General features: G+C 42.2%; 1 protein-coding gene across 1 annotated transcript in view; it reads right to left on the reverse strand.

Moving 5' to 3' along the window:
* Positions 1-1,085: 1,085 nt before the first annotated feature.
* The window catches only part of LOC138293050 (nmrA-like family domain-containing protein 1), a 56,745-nt gene continuing 44,613 nt past the window's right edge, over positions 1,086-13,217 (reverse strand). Inside the window, exon 5 of the mRNA XM_069232039.1 lies at positions 1,086-1,691. Within this exon, the coding sequence (XP_069088140.1) occupies positions 1,494-1,691 (198 nt within the window). The 3' untranslated portion in view covers positions 1,086-1,493. The remainder of the gene's footprint in view (positions 1,692-13,217) is intronic.

Consider the following 13,217-nt stretch of genomic DNA (forward strand, 5'->3'; position numbering starts at 1 on the left):
TCCCTGGACTGGTGCAAACTGGATTATGCAAGGAGGGCACCAAATGTGGCATTCAAAGCAAACCGGGCATCGGGCTACCCCTCCCCAGCCCTGTAACACCTATTTCCAAAGGAGAGGCGGTTGCACCCTTCCCCCACAGGCAATCCTTTGTTCTGCCTTCCCCTGCTTGAGCTGGTCAAGCAGCAGGTGGGTAGAATCCTGTCTGAGGGGCTGCAGCAGCGTAGGCTGCTTGCAGACCCTGAAAGACTGGTTGGAGCAATGATGGTGGTTCCTCTAAAGAGCCCCCGGAGTGCATGGAATCATGCCACCAATACTGGCATAAGTATTGGGTATGATTCTGACATATTTGATACCAAACATGCCTAGGTTCGAAGTTACCATACCATTGTGGCCAGTGCATAGTTAAAATGGCTTCCCCGCACTTACGAAGTCCAGGTATTTGGAACTGGAGTTGGCAGAGGCACCTCTGTTTATGCCCTTTGGGCTGGAAGGGCCTATCATAGGGGTGCCTTACAGTGACCTGGTGTAGTGACCAGCTGTGAAAGGGTGCATGCCCCTCTTCACGCAAGCTGCAAATGGCAGGCCTGCAGACACAGTTTGCATGGGCTCCCATGGGTGGCATAATACATGCTGCAGCCCATGGGGGACCCCTAGTGTATCAATGCCCTGTGTACCTAAGTACCATATACTAGGGACTTACGGGGGTACACCAGTATGCCAATTGTGGGGTGTAAGAAGAACCAAAGCAATTACATTTGGAGGAGAGAGCACAATGTCCTGGGTAGCAGGAACCCAGTGAAGATAGTTGAAGCACACTGACATCAGGCAAAAAGTGGGGGTAACAATGCCAGAAAGAGGGGGCATTCGTACGCATACCCCCTGGTAAATAAACTTATCTGTAATTAAATAAAATGTACAATAATTTTACTTTATGTAAGGTAAAAGTGTTTTATTATTAGAGATTGTTGCTAGGCTATAGTTTAGCATTGCTGACTAGTGGATTAAGTTGTTGACTGAAAGATAAAGTAGTTGAACATCAAGTAAACATTTTGGCTAATACTTTAAGTAAATGAAGAAGATGGCTCTTGAGTTAAGTGGTTTATTAAATGTACTTAAATATGAGTCGACATTCTTAAAGAATAAGCTGTTGACTGATAAAGTTGTTAAATATTACATTACATTTAGGATAATAAAGTTGTTGAGTATGTAATTCAGTCTTTCAATCTTATATTCTTATTGCTGCTTAATAGTTATTCACTTTTAACATAACTGACTGATAAATGAAGTTGTTGAATTAACATTAAGATATTTTCTACAAGATACAGATTTTGGCTTTTAGATACAGTTGCTACTTAAGAGACAATGATGTTGATTATTAGAGTTGCTTAGTATGAAGATGGTGTTGCTCAATGGATTTATTTGTTGAGCTTTGCATACCAACTTAAAGAAATAACTGCATGAATATCTGGAGAGGAATATTTGAGGATTTCCCATTAGTGAATGTTAAGGGCATGCCTGATGTGATCCTTATTATGTGAAACCCATGTGTGGAATGTCTGCACCTCAGGACAGAGTTCTGAGGTCAGCGTTCTGCTCATCTGCTGGCTGCCCTTCTTCCAAAACTCAAACATGTTTCCAAGATCCGGGGCATCTGGACCACCGTGTGACTCCACAAAGGCACGTACAGAAATCTAATGGGAACGAGAAGATGAGAAGATCAATGTTCCTTCAAGCCACCATGTTTAGACTATTTTGAAATGCTGTTTTTATTTTGGACGAGAAATGCTTGCAAAAAATATGTTTCTAATATACATGAGGACTCTATAAAACCTCTATGTGAGCTAATACAGATCACACATCAACAAATCATTATTAGGTGAAAGCATATGGACTAGGTGTAGAGTGAGGTTGAATTTAAAAATATTGCATCGTGGAATTAAATGATTGTGACACTCCTCTATTATTCTAGAAGCCATGCTAGATTCAAACAAAAGGTATACTAGTGATCTAAGCAAATCCAGACAGGTTCATCCAATGTTTTCTAACGACTGCAAATAATATCTTACTCTAGAACTGCTGCATTGTACCTAGAATTGTAACTCTTTTGCTTGGTTGCTGTACACTAACCACCTCCATTGTTTTATTTGTTAGGTTGACTATATTTGTTTTGTAATATCAATACACAATTATTAAAATGTGCAAACTCTATCAGATCAGTGAATTAGCAGCCATATCCAACACATTTAGGAACTCTAAAGAACCCATCCTATACATAAGACCTGTATGGAACTCCATGACTGGCCTGCATCACTCAAGAACCCAACAGTTCATCTTTCAAGGAATGAGGTACGAAAATTGTATTTACATTAGATCATCTTATGTCTGGCCTGCATCTTCCATGGACCTTTTCTTTAGTCCTCCAAGGCATGAATCACCAAAATATGTGTTACATAAGGAAACCACACGCCATTTCTGGGACTTATTTACAAGCTCTTTTTGTGACACACCGGTAGCGCATAGTGCTGGCCCATATCTTCACAGCCACGCAAAGCCACTTTGTGTGGCTTTACATGCCCTTGTAAATATGGTGTAAGGCAATGCAGCGCAAGTTGCTGCATTGCTTTACACTGTGTCAGGAATGTATTCCATGGGCATTGTGGTAGGTTTTCCCATGCAAACCCCATGGGTTTGACACACTACCAGATTTACAAGAATCTGTAAACCTTGGAATACGTCAAAATCTTACGCATCCCCAGGAAAAGTGCAACAAGGAGAAATATCTTTATTTCTCCTCGCTCTTATCTCTTTCTATCTGTGCTGCAGTCTGCAGCACAGACAGAAAGCGAAAGAAGCCTCCATGGATTATTTTTGTGCAGGAAGGTGTCCCTTCCTGCACAGAAACAATCTGTCTGCGACGCAGGAATCCTTGCACCATGGTGCACGGGAGCCTGCATCAGCGCTTGGCAGCCCACTGTGTGCCAGCACAGAGGGAGAGGACAGAAGTGCACCCTATCTGGTAGATACTGCACATTTCTGCCCTTACTCTGTGGCGAGCGCAGCAAGGTCACTTGCTGCGCTGCCCTGTGCCACAGGGCTTGTATATAAGCCCCCTTGTCTGGTCTGGTTTGTAGGAGATACCCACTTCCTTCTTCGCTTGACCTTCCAGACACCTTTTAAACGAGGAAAACCATATGTTTGCTTTGCTGTAAATTCACTATCTAAGGACCACTCTTTTGGTCCACCAAAGCACAAGGCACCAAACAACTCTTAACTATGAAAAACATTTGCCTGATTTGGTGAGTAGGCATCATCCAAGGACAATTCAGTGAGTCATTTCACATCATTTATGTGAACTGTAAGATCAAGATGGGGCAACCTTCAGCCAGCATAAGCATGCATGGAACACCAAGGATTATTTGCATCTTAAGCAAGCACTCACTGATAACAAAATGCCTCATTCTCATTGTGTGGAACTTTGGCAATTCCCAACAAATGGGGTACTTGAATGTATGCATATTAAAAGTCTGGTTTCCTTTGATATGTTTATGCTTAACATGTTTTGGGGTATAAGCGAGAAATTCATGTTACAACTGAAGAGCAACACTCTTGCCAAACTAATGTTCGAGGGTCCTTTCAAGGGCTGAGAAACTCTCCACTGTGTTGAAAGAACCACTGCAATGTTAATGCACAGGTGTCATGTCGTAAGGGCAGCTCTACTGTCCTTGTGCTAACTCGCTGTGTGGGAGTCACTCTGGCAATTTAATACTATTAAAAAAACAAAAAAATCACACACACATTCTCTCTCTCTCACATTCACTCACTCACACACATGATACGATTGGGGAATTATTTTTAGTCACAAAGACTTTGGAGTAACCATGACAATTCAAGGTGGCACTCACTAGTGATGTGCTCACTTGTGGTGAGTTTGCATGCAATATTGAGTCACCAGAACCTCGACTCCCAGTATGTTTTGGTGCCCTAAGCATGCTCTTTGGTCTTGCTTTCTACCGACCTTCTTTGGTCTCCACCAGTGATTAATTTGTAAAAGAATGAGTAAGAATGGTCAAAGCTCTGCTTAGAACCCCACAACTGGTGCTATTAAAAGTTGACAAGCCAAATGCAAAGGCTGCGTAGTTGTGAATCCTCCTCATGGTTCTTTAATCCACTACCAGACTCTCTGCCTCTTTATCTCACTCTTGCAGGTTCCTGCTTTTTTCCTTGGTGACAGCTTTTCCATCTTTCTATTCTTCCATCTTTTCTCTTTGTTTCTTTTTCCCTCTCTTGCTCTCAGTAAATGTCTGATGCAGGAAAAAAAGTGCAGGCCCCAACAATGAGTGCTGGTGGCCCCAACATCTACTACCGGCTCAAACTCAGCACTGGCCTCCACCATGGTGGTGCCAGAGTGGTATACTAATCAGCAGACACTGGCTTGTCAGATCAGCCTTGGCTCCTATTGCCTGCTACACTGAATATTAGCATTACTCTGTCTGCACTGGATTCCTTGCATTCCTGTAGGGTTTTGGTACAAGTGGGGGTTCTTTGCACTTCGTTAGGAGCCCAATGGTCATCATGCCCAACCCACTGCTGTGGGACAAGAACAACTGCTATCCTCTGGTCTACAATTTGCACCACCTATTTATACGAAGCTCTACAAACAAGTGTAGGAATACAGATCTATGCCCCAGGTTTGTATTTTTCTCCAAAGACGGGCCCATATACTGTCAGATACTGACGAAAAATCTATATAGCAGATGGAGACTAGAAATAGCCCTCGTTAGCACTCTTTATCCAAAAACTATTATGTATTTCTACTGTCACACCCTAAGACGCCATTCCCAGCACATTACTACCTGTGATGTCACTTAATTCAAAGTTTGTGTTTTAAAGCTTAGTATTCCCATCTGGGAAAGCTGGAAACTGTTACTTCTGCCAGTAAGCTGAGCCACTTGCCAAGATATGTGTGCTGTTTTGTTCCTATTCCTGCTGGGTTTTTTCACAGCCTTTGTTTGTTGAACTTCTGTACAGCCACAATATTCGTCTCAGCAAAAAATCGGAATATTTGATATAAAGAATGGCCCCACCACCCTGCAGGTCAAGCAGTGGCACAGCATTCGGAGGCCCACATTGAATAACAAACAGGAGGAAAAACTCATGCTTCACACCAAATTGGATAAACAGCACTGCTCCCTGATTCCATATTCCTTAATACATAGGGGCATATTTAATAGGCCCTAGCTCCACCTTAGCGCTGCCATAGCGTCTTTTTTTACGCTAAGGCGCCACTAAAGTGGCTTTTTCCTCACGCCATATTTACAAAGTGGTGCAATACCTGCGCCAGCCCTAGTGTATGCAAGGGGGGGCGTTCCGGTGCTAAGAGGCCCGCAAAAATGGTGCAGTGAAATTTAACAGATTTCACTGCGCCATTTTTGGTGGCATTTTTAATGCCTGCTCAGAGCAGGCATTAAAATGATGCTTCCATAGAAACCCATGGGCCGCCTTGACGCCAGTGTAGCAAAATGTCACTATAGCATCAAAAATGTTGATGCTATTGTGGTAACGACTGACATGGTGCGCTGTATCATAAATACGGCGCAACCATGGTGTAGTTAGGTGCCGGTAGGGAGGTGCAAAAAAAGTGCTGCATCAACTCTGATGCACCACTTTTTCTTAAATATGGGCCCTAAATTCTTCTGGAACAGTGGACTGAGCTGAGATCGCAAAGAAAACAAGTAAATCGAATAAGCATACCCATTGAACCAGACGCCACCCTCCTGAAGACGTATTTTCACACAAAATTGTTTTGAGTCCACTTTAGTTAAGAAATCAATAACATTTAGGCAGACACTCAATAGATGCATATATCTGCCATACTCGACTGGTGAACATGAGGACTTTAACAGAATCCATTTCTGCAAGTCCTGAACCACATTATTCTGCTTTTACATTACTACTAATCTTAAGTAGAATGACTGCAACACAAGTAATTCAGGCAGATGTCTGTCCTCTCCCTTTCCTTCCCCATCAGCCTTTATGTACCACCACAAAACTCAAGAGTTCAGCCTTTGTGCTACTAAACGGTAGAAAGGAGCTGAAAGAACAGACAGCACAAAACCAGGGTTCTGCAGACCTATTCATAGCCACCAGCCTATTACAACCATACCTTTGTGCATCTGTCTATCGCATCTTTTTGTCCATCACACCATTAAGCGCAGACTCTCAAGGTAATATTATAATTCCTCCCTGCTCAATCACGTACAGCATCAATATGCTTTCTATCAGTGCTTAAGTTGCAAATAAAAACGTGCCGGTGCCAAAAGCCCTCCTAAACACGCGTCTGCTGCAATTAAATATGCAAACAGAATACTGAGGCAGCGTAATCCTGAAGCCATTTCGGGCCGCTTCAATCCGTTTACACCCACTCCCTGCCCCTTCAGCTCACTCTTGCAGCCTTCTGCTTTCACCTATTGTGACTCTTTTTCATTTTTCTCTTTCTCCGTATTTCCCGTATGTGTCTTTTGCTCGCAGTAAATAAGTTTCAGCTTGAGCAGTGCTGGTGCCTCGCACCGGAAACAACAAGCACAAATTAAGCACTGCTTCCTATATAGGCACAAATCAAAGGACAACACTCTGTAAATCGCACACTCCCTTTGGTGTAGTATGCTATCCACCCAGAAAAAGATTCTGCGTCCTACATAGGGAGATGAAGGCCCAGATTTACCTAATAGTCACACAGTGCAATAGCGAAAAATGCTGTGCCACATGAGAAGAGAGCACCATATTTACTGAAATCTGGGTCTCTCCTCCCATCTCCCTAGCACTGATGTTGATTTTAGCTACCGAGCGCCACACACACCTTAGCACCATAGTGCTAGGGTGTGTGCGTGAGTCTAGCATAGGTTTTGTACTGGAAGAGTGCAGGAGTGGAAATTTTAATAATTACTTTTATTAATCAATAACGTACTGATCATTGATGAGCTAATATGTGAAAAACGGGTGACTTTTGTAAATGGTCACCATAATTCATTTTGTTCTCTACTTAGACTAGTTCTAAAAAAAAAAAAACGCACTTATTTTCCATTGCTCAATCCTTACCTTAAAAGAGTGTGATTAATAGCTTATAGACATGTAGACAGCTACCCCTAGTGGGTTTTTGCGTTATGTCTTACAAGGTCAGATTTATTAGGTCATTACTCGAGTTTGACTGTTCTATTGTTTAAAATTGTCACTAATGTGTGGTTTCTTCCTCGAGGATGGAAGTAGATGTTACTATGTGAGACGCTGGGTTCTTCCTGAGAAGTGAAGGTTTGATGAGATGGAACAATGGATCCACAGACGAGACGGAAGAGAAAAATAAATTGTTATAATTGTGTTTAGTTAATGATGTCGTCAATTAACTTTTAGTTATCTAACAGTAGTTTTATTGGCTGAATGTGCAACACCCCATGTACTGACCAATCATGAGCTTTGAAAAGATTAATAGAACGTTTTGTCACCTATTCTTGGGGCTCATCTCGTCCTTATTCTTATTTCCTGATTCATTTGTTTGTGCGGATTGAGGGAGTTCTTAGTGGAGGTTCTTCTTGGGAAAAAGTCGTATTAGTGATGTGGGTTTAGTTGTCAATGTAGACCAGACCCTATGAGACTTTCCTGATGGTGTCCACTTGCTGAAGTAGACTGCATGTTGTTGTCCTATGGATAATGTATGAAATTGTATTGTTATATGTGTCTTTTGTTTTACAGGTACCAGCTGCAACTTATAATTTAATTGTTGCATAATGATAATATTTTTATTATAACCCGAGTATGGTTTTCTAAATTTGTGTTTCTAAATTATTATTTTTTACATGAAGCCCAACATGTTAATGCTAATTAGTGGTTAGGGAGGGAATATGACTTTACATGCTCATGATTCATATTGACATTCTTTTATCTTTTGCTCAAATGTATAACATTTCGCTGCTTCAAATATTAATGTTATTAGTTGAGTTATAATACTTGAGATAATTTTCTTACTTGCTTTGATTAAACTCAGATATATAAGACATTCTAATCAGCCATTGATGATTCTATGCTTATCATTTATGTTTAAGAATTATTTTCGTGACTTTAGCATTGTTAATATAAGGAAATACATTTATAATATTTCTTAATAAACTGGTGTGGTTATTGCGTAGAGATTAGATTACTGATTCCTTGGTTATTAGTGTTTATTATGATGTTCATTCTTGACATCCCATCAAATCTATGTTGTGTCGATCCAGTGGTCTAAGGTGTGAAATCCACTATTTAGCTTGAGGTAATAGCTAGGATTTCTTGGAGCTGTAGCAAGAGTACCTTCCAGTACAAAATAATAGGCGTAGACATGCTTAAAACTTTTCCTACATTGTATGTTTGCAGCACAGTGCATGCAAAATTGGAAAAGAAAGTAGAAATTAAAACGTTTCTGCTTTTAACGCCTGCTTTTCATAGTGTTATTTTTTGGCGCTAAACGCTGTCTACTAATGTTAGTAGATATGGTTTAGCGTCAAAAAGCATGGGTGGTTGGGAATGCCCATGTACCACCCATGTAAGATCCCCTTGGTGCTAAGAAGTGCAAAGCAGTGCTTCGCGCTGCTTTGCGTTACAGAAAGTAAATAGGTAAAAAAAAAGATTTTGCGAGGATTTGTGTCACTTTTATGACGCAAACATGGCATAAAAGCTTAGTAAATATACCCTGAAATGCGTTATAAATATCCCAATACAATGCAGTACTGTATAATATGGTACAAATTCTACTTTGAAGCAAACGTCATTACTCGCTTCTATATTTTCCATATAACCGCTACCTTTAAAGTCTTTTAATCATGAGCTTCCAAACTCTTCACATAAAGGCTATTCCAGGGTGTACATACTGTAGATAATTATAAGGAATTGCTTAGTCACCAGCATCAATTTAATTTTTTTCAGTTTTATTCCCCAGTAATAATGTTACTATTAATAGATCATTTGATGCTTGTTCATTGCTCATCCCTAAATATTTATCAAGATGAATCATGTTAATCTTATAAATAGTATGGTCTTGTCCAGTGATCAATTAATACTGGAGCAGGTGGTGATGTGCTGACACGGGTAGGGTGCTGAGGGTGACACACTCCTTAACATACTGTATACAAGGAGTACAACCCAAATTCAAGAAGGCCCAGAACCAGTCTAGATTTGCAATTTTGATAATGCTGATAGGGTAACGTAGAATAATGACACACTGGTTACAGACATTTGGAAAAAGGACACATACAAATGGCTGCTGGCAGAAAAAAATCAAATGAAAATGGAATGTAATGAAAATAAACTGCAGGAAGGCATGAAGGAATGGGGGAAAGATTGATAGGTTATTTGAAGAGGAAAATGAGAGAGCCCTGTCATACATTTGAGAATGTTAAGCTTATTTTTTGCATAATACGAACATTGTTATATAATTTGTTACATAATGGGAGAATTGTTATGACATTGTGGACAGGCATTGTCAATATATGTACTACCATTGTTCCCTACAAGAAACTAGTGTGATTATAGTTATGTCCGCTGTAGTTTTTTTGCTGTAATGACCTTCTTGTTGATTAAAAAAAAAATTACTATGATGTGTTTTAAAAACATGGTCATCGTATTAAGATTTATTTGTATATTTTGTTCAATTTATGGTTACTACAAGGTTTTGGGACTATCTTTGTGCATAAACATCCATATTGCTATGCCCCAGGATCCGCAACCTCCAAGGATAACTGGCATATTAATGAGAGATGACATCATAAAAGTATTCAGTTGACCATATACGGCTCTACCTGACAAGTACTCGTCTATCGTCTTTAAAGTTTTACTCGCCAGATGACAATTTCTCCTTAAAAAGTTCGCTATTGTTTGCTCTAGATGGTAACTCTTTATAACTCTTCTTCCTTCCTTTCCTGCTATCCATTGCTTCTAAAGCATGTTATAGGTACGCTTAACTGTGGTCGCCATATTAACCTGTAATGTTTTGAATTTTAGCTACTCCTTTTAGTTTGAAAACATTGGCTGTGTCCAACCCTTGTTTTCCCTCTTCTCATAAAAATAAATAAAAAAGTAAACAAAACAATACCTTGATTTAGTAAGCATTACTTATGTAAGCCTATTTCTGTAGTTATTTACTTGTTCCAAAAGTAATATTTCTTACAGGATTAAGGGGACTTTACCAGTATTAAGCCCTTTAGCATTTGCTATGAAGAGGCAATCTGTTAAGCAAAAGGATTACCTGCGCCAGGTATAATGTATGTGGGGTAGCCGTTCCCACGGAAAAAGCCAGGTAGAACTGATGCAGTGAAATTTACAATTGTTCACTGCGTCACTCAGACCAGGTGTAAAATTGACACAGTACGACACAGGACTTTTTCCAATGGGACTCTCCTTGCAATGGAGTTGCGTCAGTTTAACGACGCAACTCCAGCAATGCGTCACTTTAGCGCCAATGGATGTGTCAGAAATTCTGACGCATCTGTGAAAACATGCGCCATGGAGTAAGTACAGCCTCATTAGGGGGTGTGCGGTAGGCACAAAAAAACTGACACATCAATACGATGCATCAGTTTCTTGTAAATGAGGCCCTTAGTTTGAATTTGCCATTAAACCAATGGCAAAGCTCCAACTTCCCTTAACAGTATAAGTAAGTCTCCCATAAGGAAGGCCTATGGAGCTTTAAGGCAGGGAGCTATATATTTTTAAATAGGACATATACTTTGAACATGTCCTTAAAAGCAAAACTTCCAAATTGTTGTTTTTACAGTGGAAACGTTAGTAGCCGTATTGGCTAACACAGAGTTGCCGGCTAACCTCGCAGTCAGTTTAACTTCTGAATGGGACTACTAAAATGGATACTTCAAGGTATCAAATTCATCTTGGCATTAAACCTGACTTGATGCCCAAGTCGAATTTAATGTCACTTTTAAAGAAAGGCAGCTTTCTTTTAGAAAGTTGCCACTCTGTTGCCCAGTTTGTCCAGTGACCACGCAAAGTTGCTGGCCGCCAGACAGCCTTCTGCCCTCCTTGAGAGCAATGTAAACAACTTCCAGGCCCAGGAACAATAGAAGCCTTCTACAGATGAAGGTGTCACCTCGTCCTTGCAGGAAGCCACATAGGTGTCATCAGAGAGCGCGAGGGATCCTGGTTGCCCATTGGCTAATGAATGCACAATCCTCCCAGGCACTTTTGACGCAAAAAAATAGCACCCCTTTCACCCTGAACCGCAGATCACACCTTAACTGGAGAAGGACTGAAGAAAGACAGCCCTGCTAAATTCTGTACCTGGCAAGAGAGGGTGCACTGACTGCTGGGCCACACCTGCTGCACTTTCAGCTAGCAAAGAGAGGACTGTGCCTGTGGTGTTTGGCTCATGGAAGTTGCTCCCAAGTCCCAGACCAAAGAAGTGACTCCAAGGGACAGTCCGCTAACCCCCTGGAACCAGCACCAGGGCCATCAAAGCTGAAGTAGCCCACTCCAGCAAGTCAGTGGTGTCAGAAAGTAGCCTCTTTCTAGCATGGTTACCCCCCCCTCCTTTTTGGCCTGTTTTGTCAGTGTGTTTTTACTGTGTCACTGGCATCCTACTAGCCAGGACCCCAGTACTCATAGATAAAAACCTATATGTCAGTGTGTTTTGCCTGTCTCACTGGGATCCTGCTAGCCAGGACCCCAGTGCTCATAGATAAAAACCTATATGTCAGTGTGTTTTGCCTGGCTCACTGGGATCCTGCTAGCCAGGGCTCCAGTGCTCATAGTTTGTGGCCTAATGTATGTGTTGTCAGCAGTGTTTGACTATGTCATTGAGGCTCTGCTAACCAGAACCTCAGTGCGTATGCTTTCTCTGCTTTTAAATTTGCCACTGTAGGCTAGTGACTTCATTTACCAATTTCAATTGGCACACTGGATCCCCCTTATAAGTCCCTAGTATATGGTATCTAGGTAACCAGGGCATTTGGGTTCCAGGAGATCTTTATGGTCTGCAGCATTTCTTTTGCCACCCATAGGGAGCTCAGGCAAAGCCATGCACAGGCCTGCCATTGCAGCCTGCGTGAAATAATGCACACGTTATTTCACAGCCATTTTCACTGCACTTAAGTAACTTATAAGTCACCTATATGTCTAACCTTCACTTGCTGAAGGTTAGGTGCAACGTTGCTAAGTGTGAGGGCACCCTTCCACTAGCAAAGGTGCCCCCACATAGTTCAGAGCCATTTTCCCCAGACTTTGTGAGTGCGGGGACACCATTACACGAGTGCACTACATATAGGTCAAAACCCATATGTAGCTTCACAAGGGTTACTCTGAATATGGCCATGTTACATGTCTAAGATCATGGAATTGTCCCCCCATTCCAAATCTGGAATTGGGGGGGCCAATTCCATGCATCCTGGGGGCTCCACCATGGACCCCCAGTACTGCAAAACCAGCTCTCTGAGGCTTGCACTGCAGCTACAGCTGCTGCCACCTCACAGACAGGGTTCTGCCCTCCTGGGGTCTGGGCAGCCCAGTCCCAGGAAGGCAGAACAAAGCTTTTCCTCTGAGAGCAGGGTGTTACACCCTCTCCCTTTTGAAATAGGTGTTAAAGGCTGGGGAGGGGTAGCCTCCCCCGGCCTCTGGAAATGCTTTGAAGGGCACAGATGGTGCCCTCCTTGCATAAGCCAGTCTACACCGGTTCAGGGACCCCTTCTCTCCTGCTCTGGCGCGAAACTGGACAAAGGAAAAGTTAGTGACCACTCCCCTGCCCATCACCACCCTAGGGGTGCTGCCCAGAGCTCCTCCAGTGTGTCCTAAACTTCAGCCATCTTGCTTTGCAAGGTGTGGGGGCCCTCTGGAGGGCTCTGAGTGGCCAGTGCCAGCAGGTGACGTCAGAGACCCCTCCTGATAGGTCCATACCTGATAAGGTAGCCAATCCCCCTCTCACGGCTAGTTATGGTATCTCCTGTGGGTTCTCTTCAGATTCTGCTTGCAAGTTTCCTTTAGGAATCCTCTGCAACAACTTCAGCTTCCTCTGAGCTCGGATCAACCGCAGCCTGCTCCAAGAAACGCTGTAACTGCAACAAAGTTTCCACCAGAGATACTTTTCTTCAGCAACCTAAGCTCTAAGTCAGCAACTGCAACAGTTTCCACGGTGTGCACGCTCTGAGGACTCCCTGTCTTCATCCTGCACCAGAAGGACCGAGGAAATCTCC

This window comes from Pleurodeles waltl, chromosome 4_2 (assembly GCF_031143425.1).
Source record: "Pleurodeles waltl isolate 20211129_DDA chromosome 4_2, aPleWal1.hap1.20221129, whole genome shotgun sequence".
Taxonomy (NCBI): Eukaryota; Metazoa; Chordata; class Amphibia; order Caudata; family Salamandridae; genus Pleurodeles; species Pleurodeles waltl.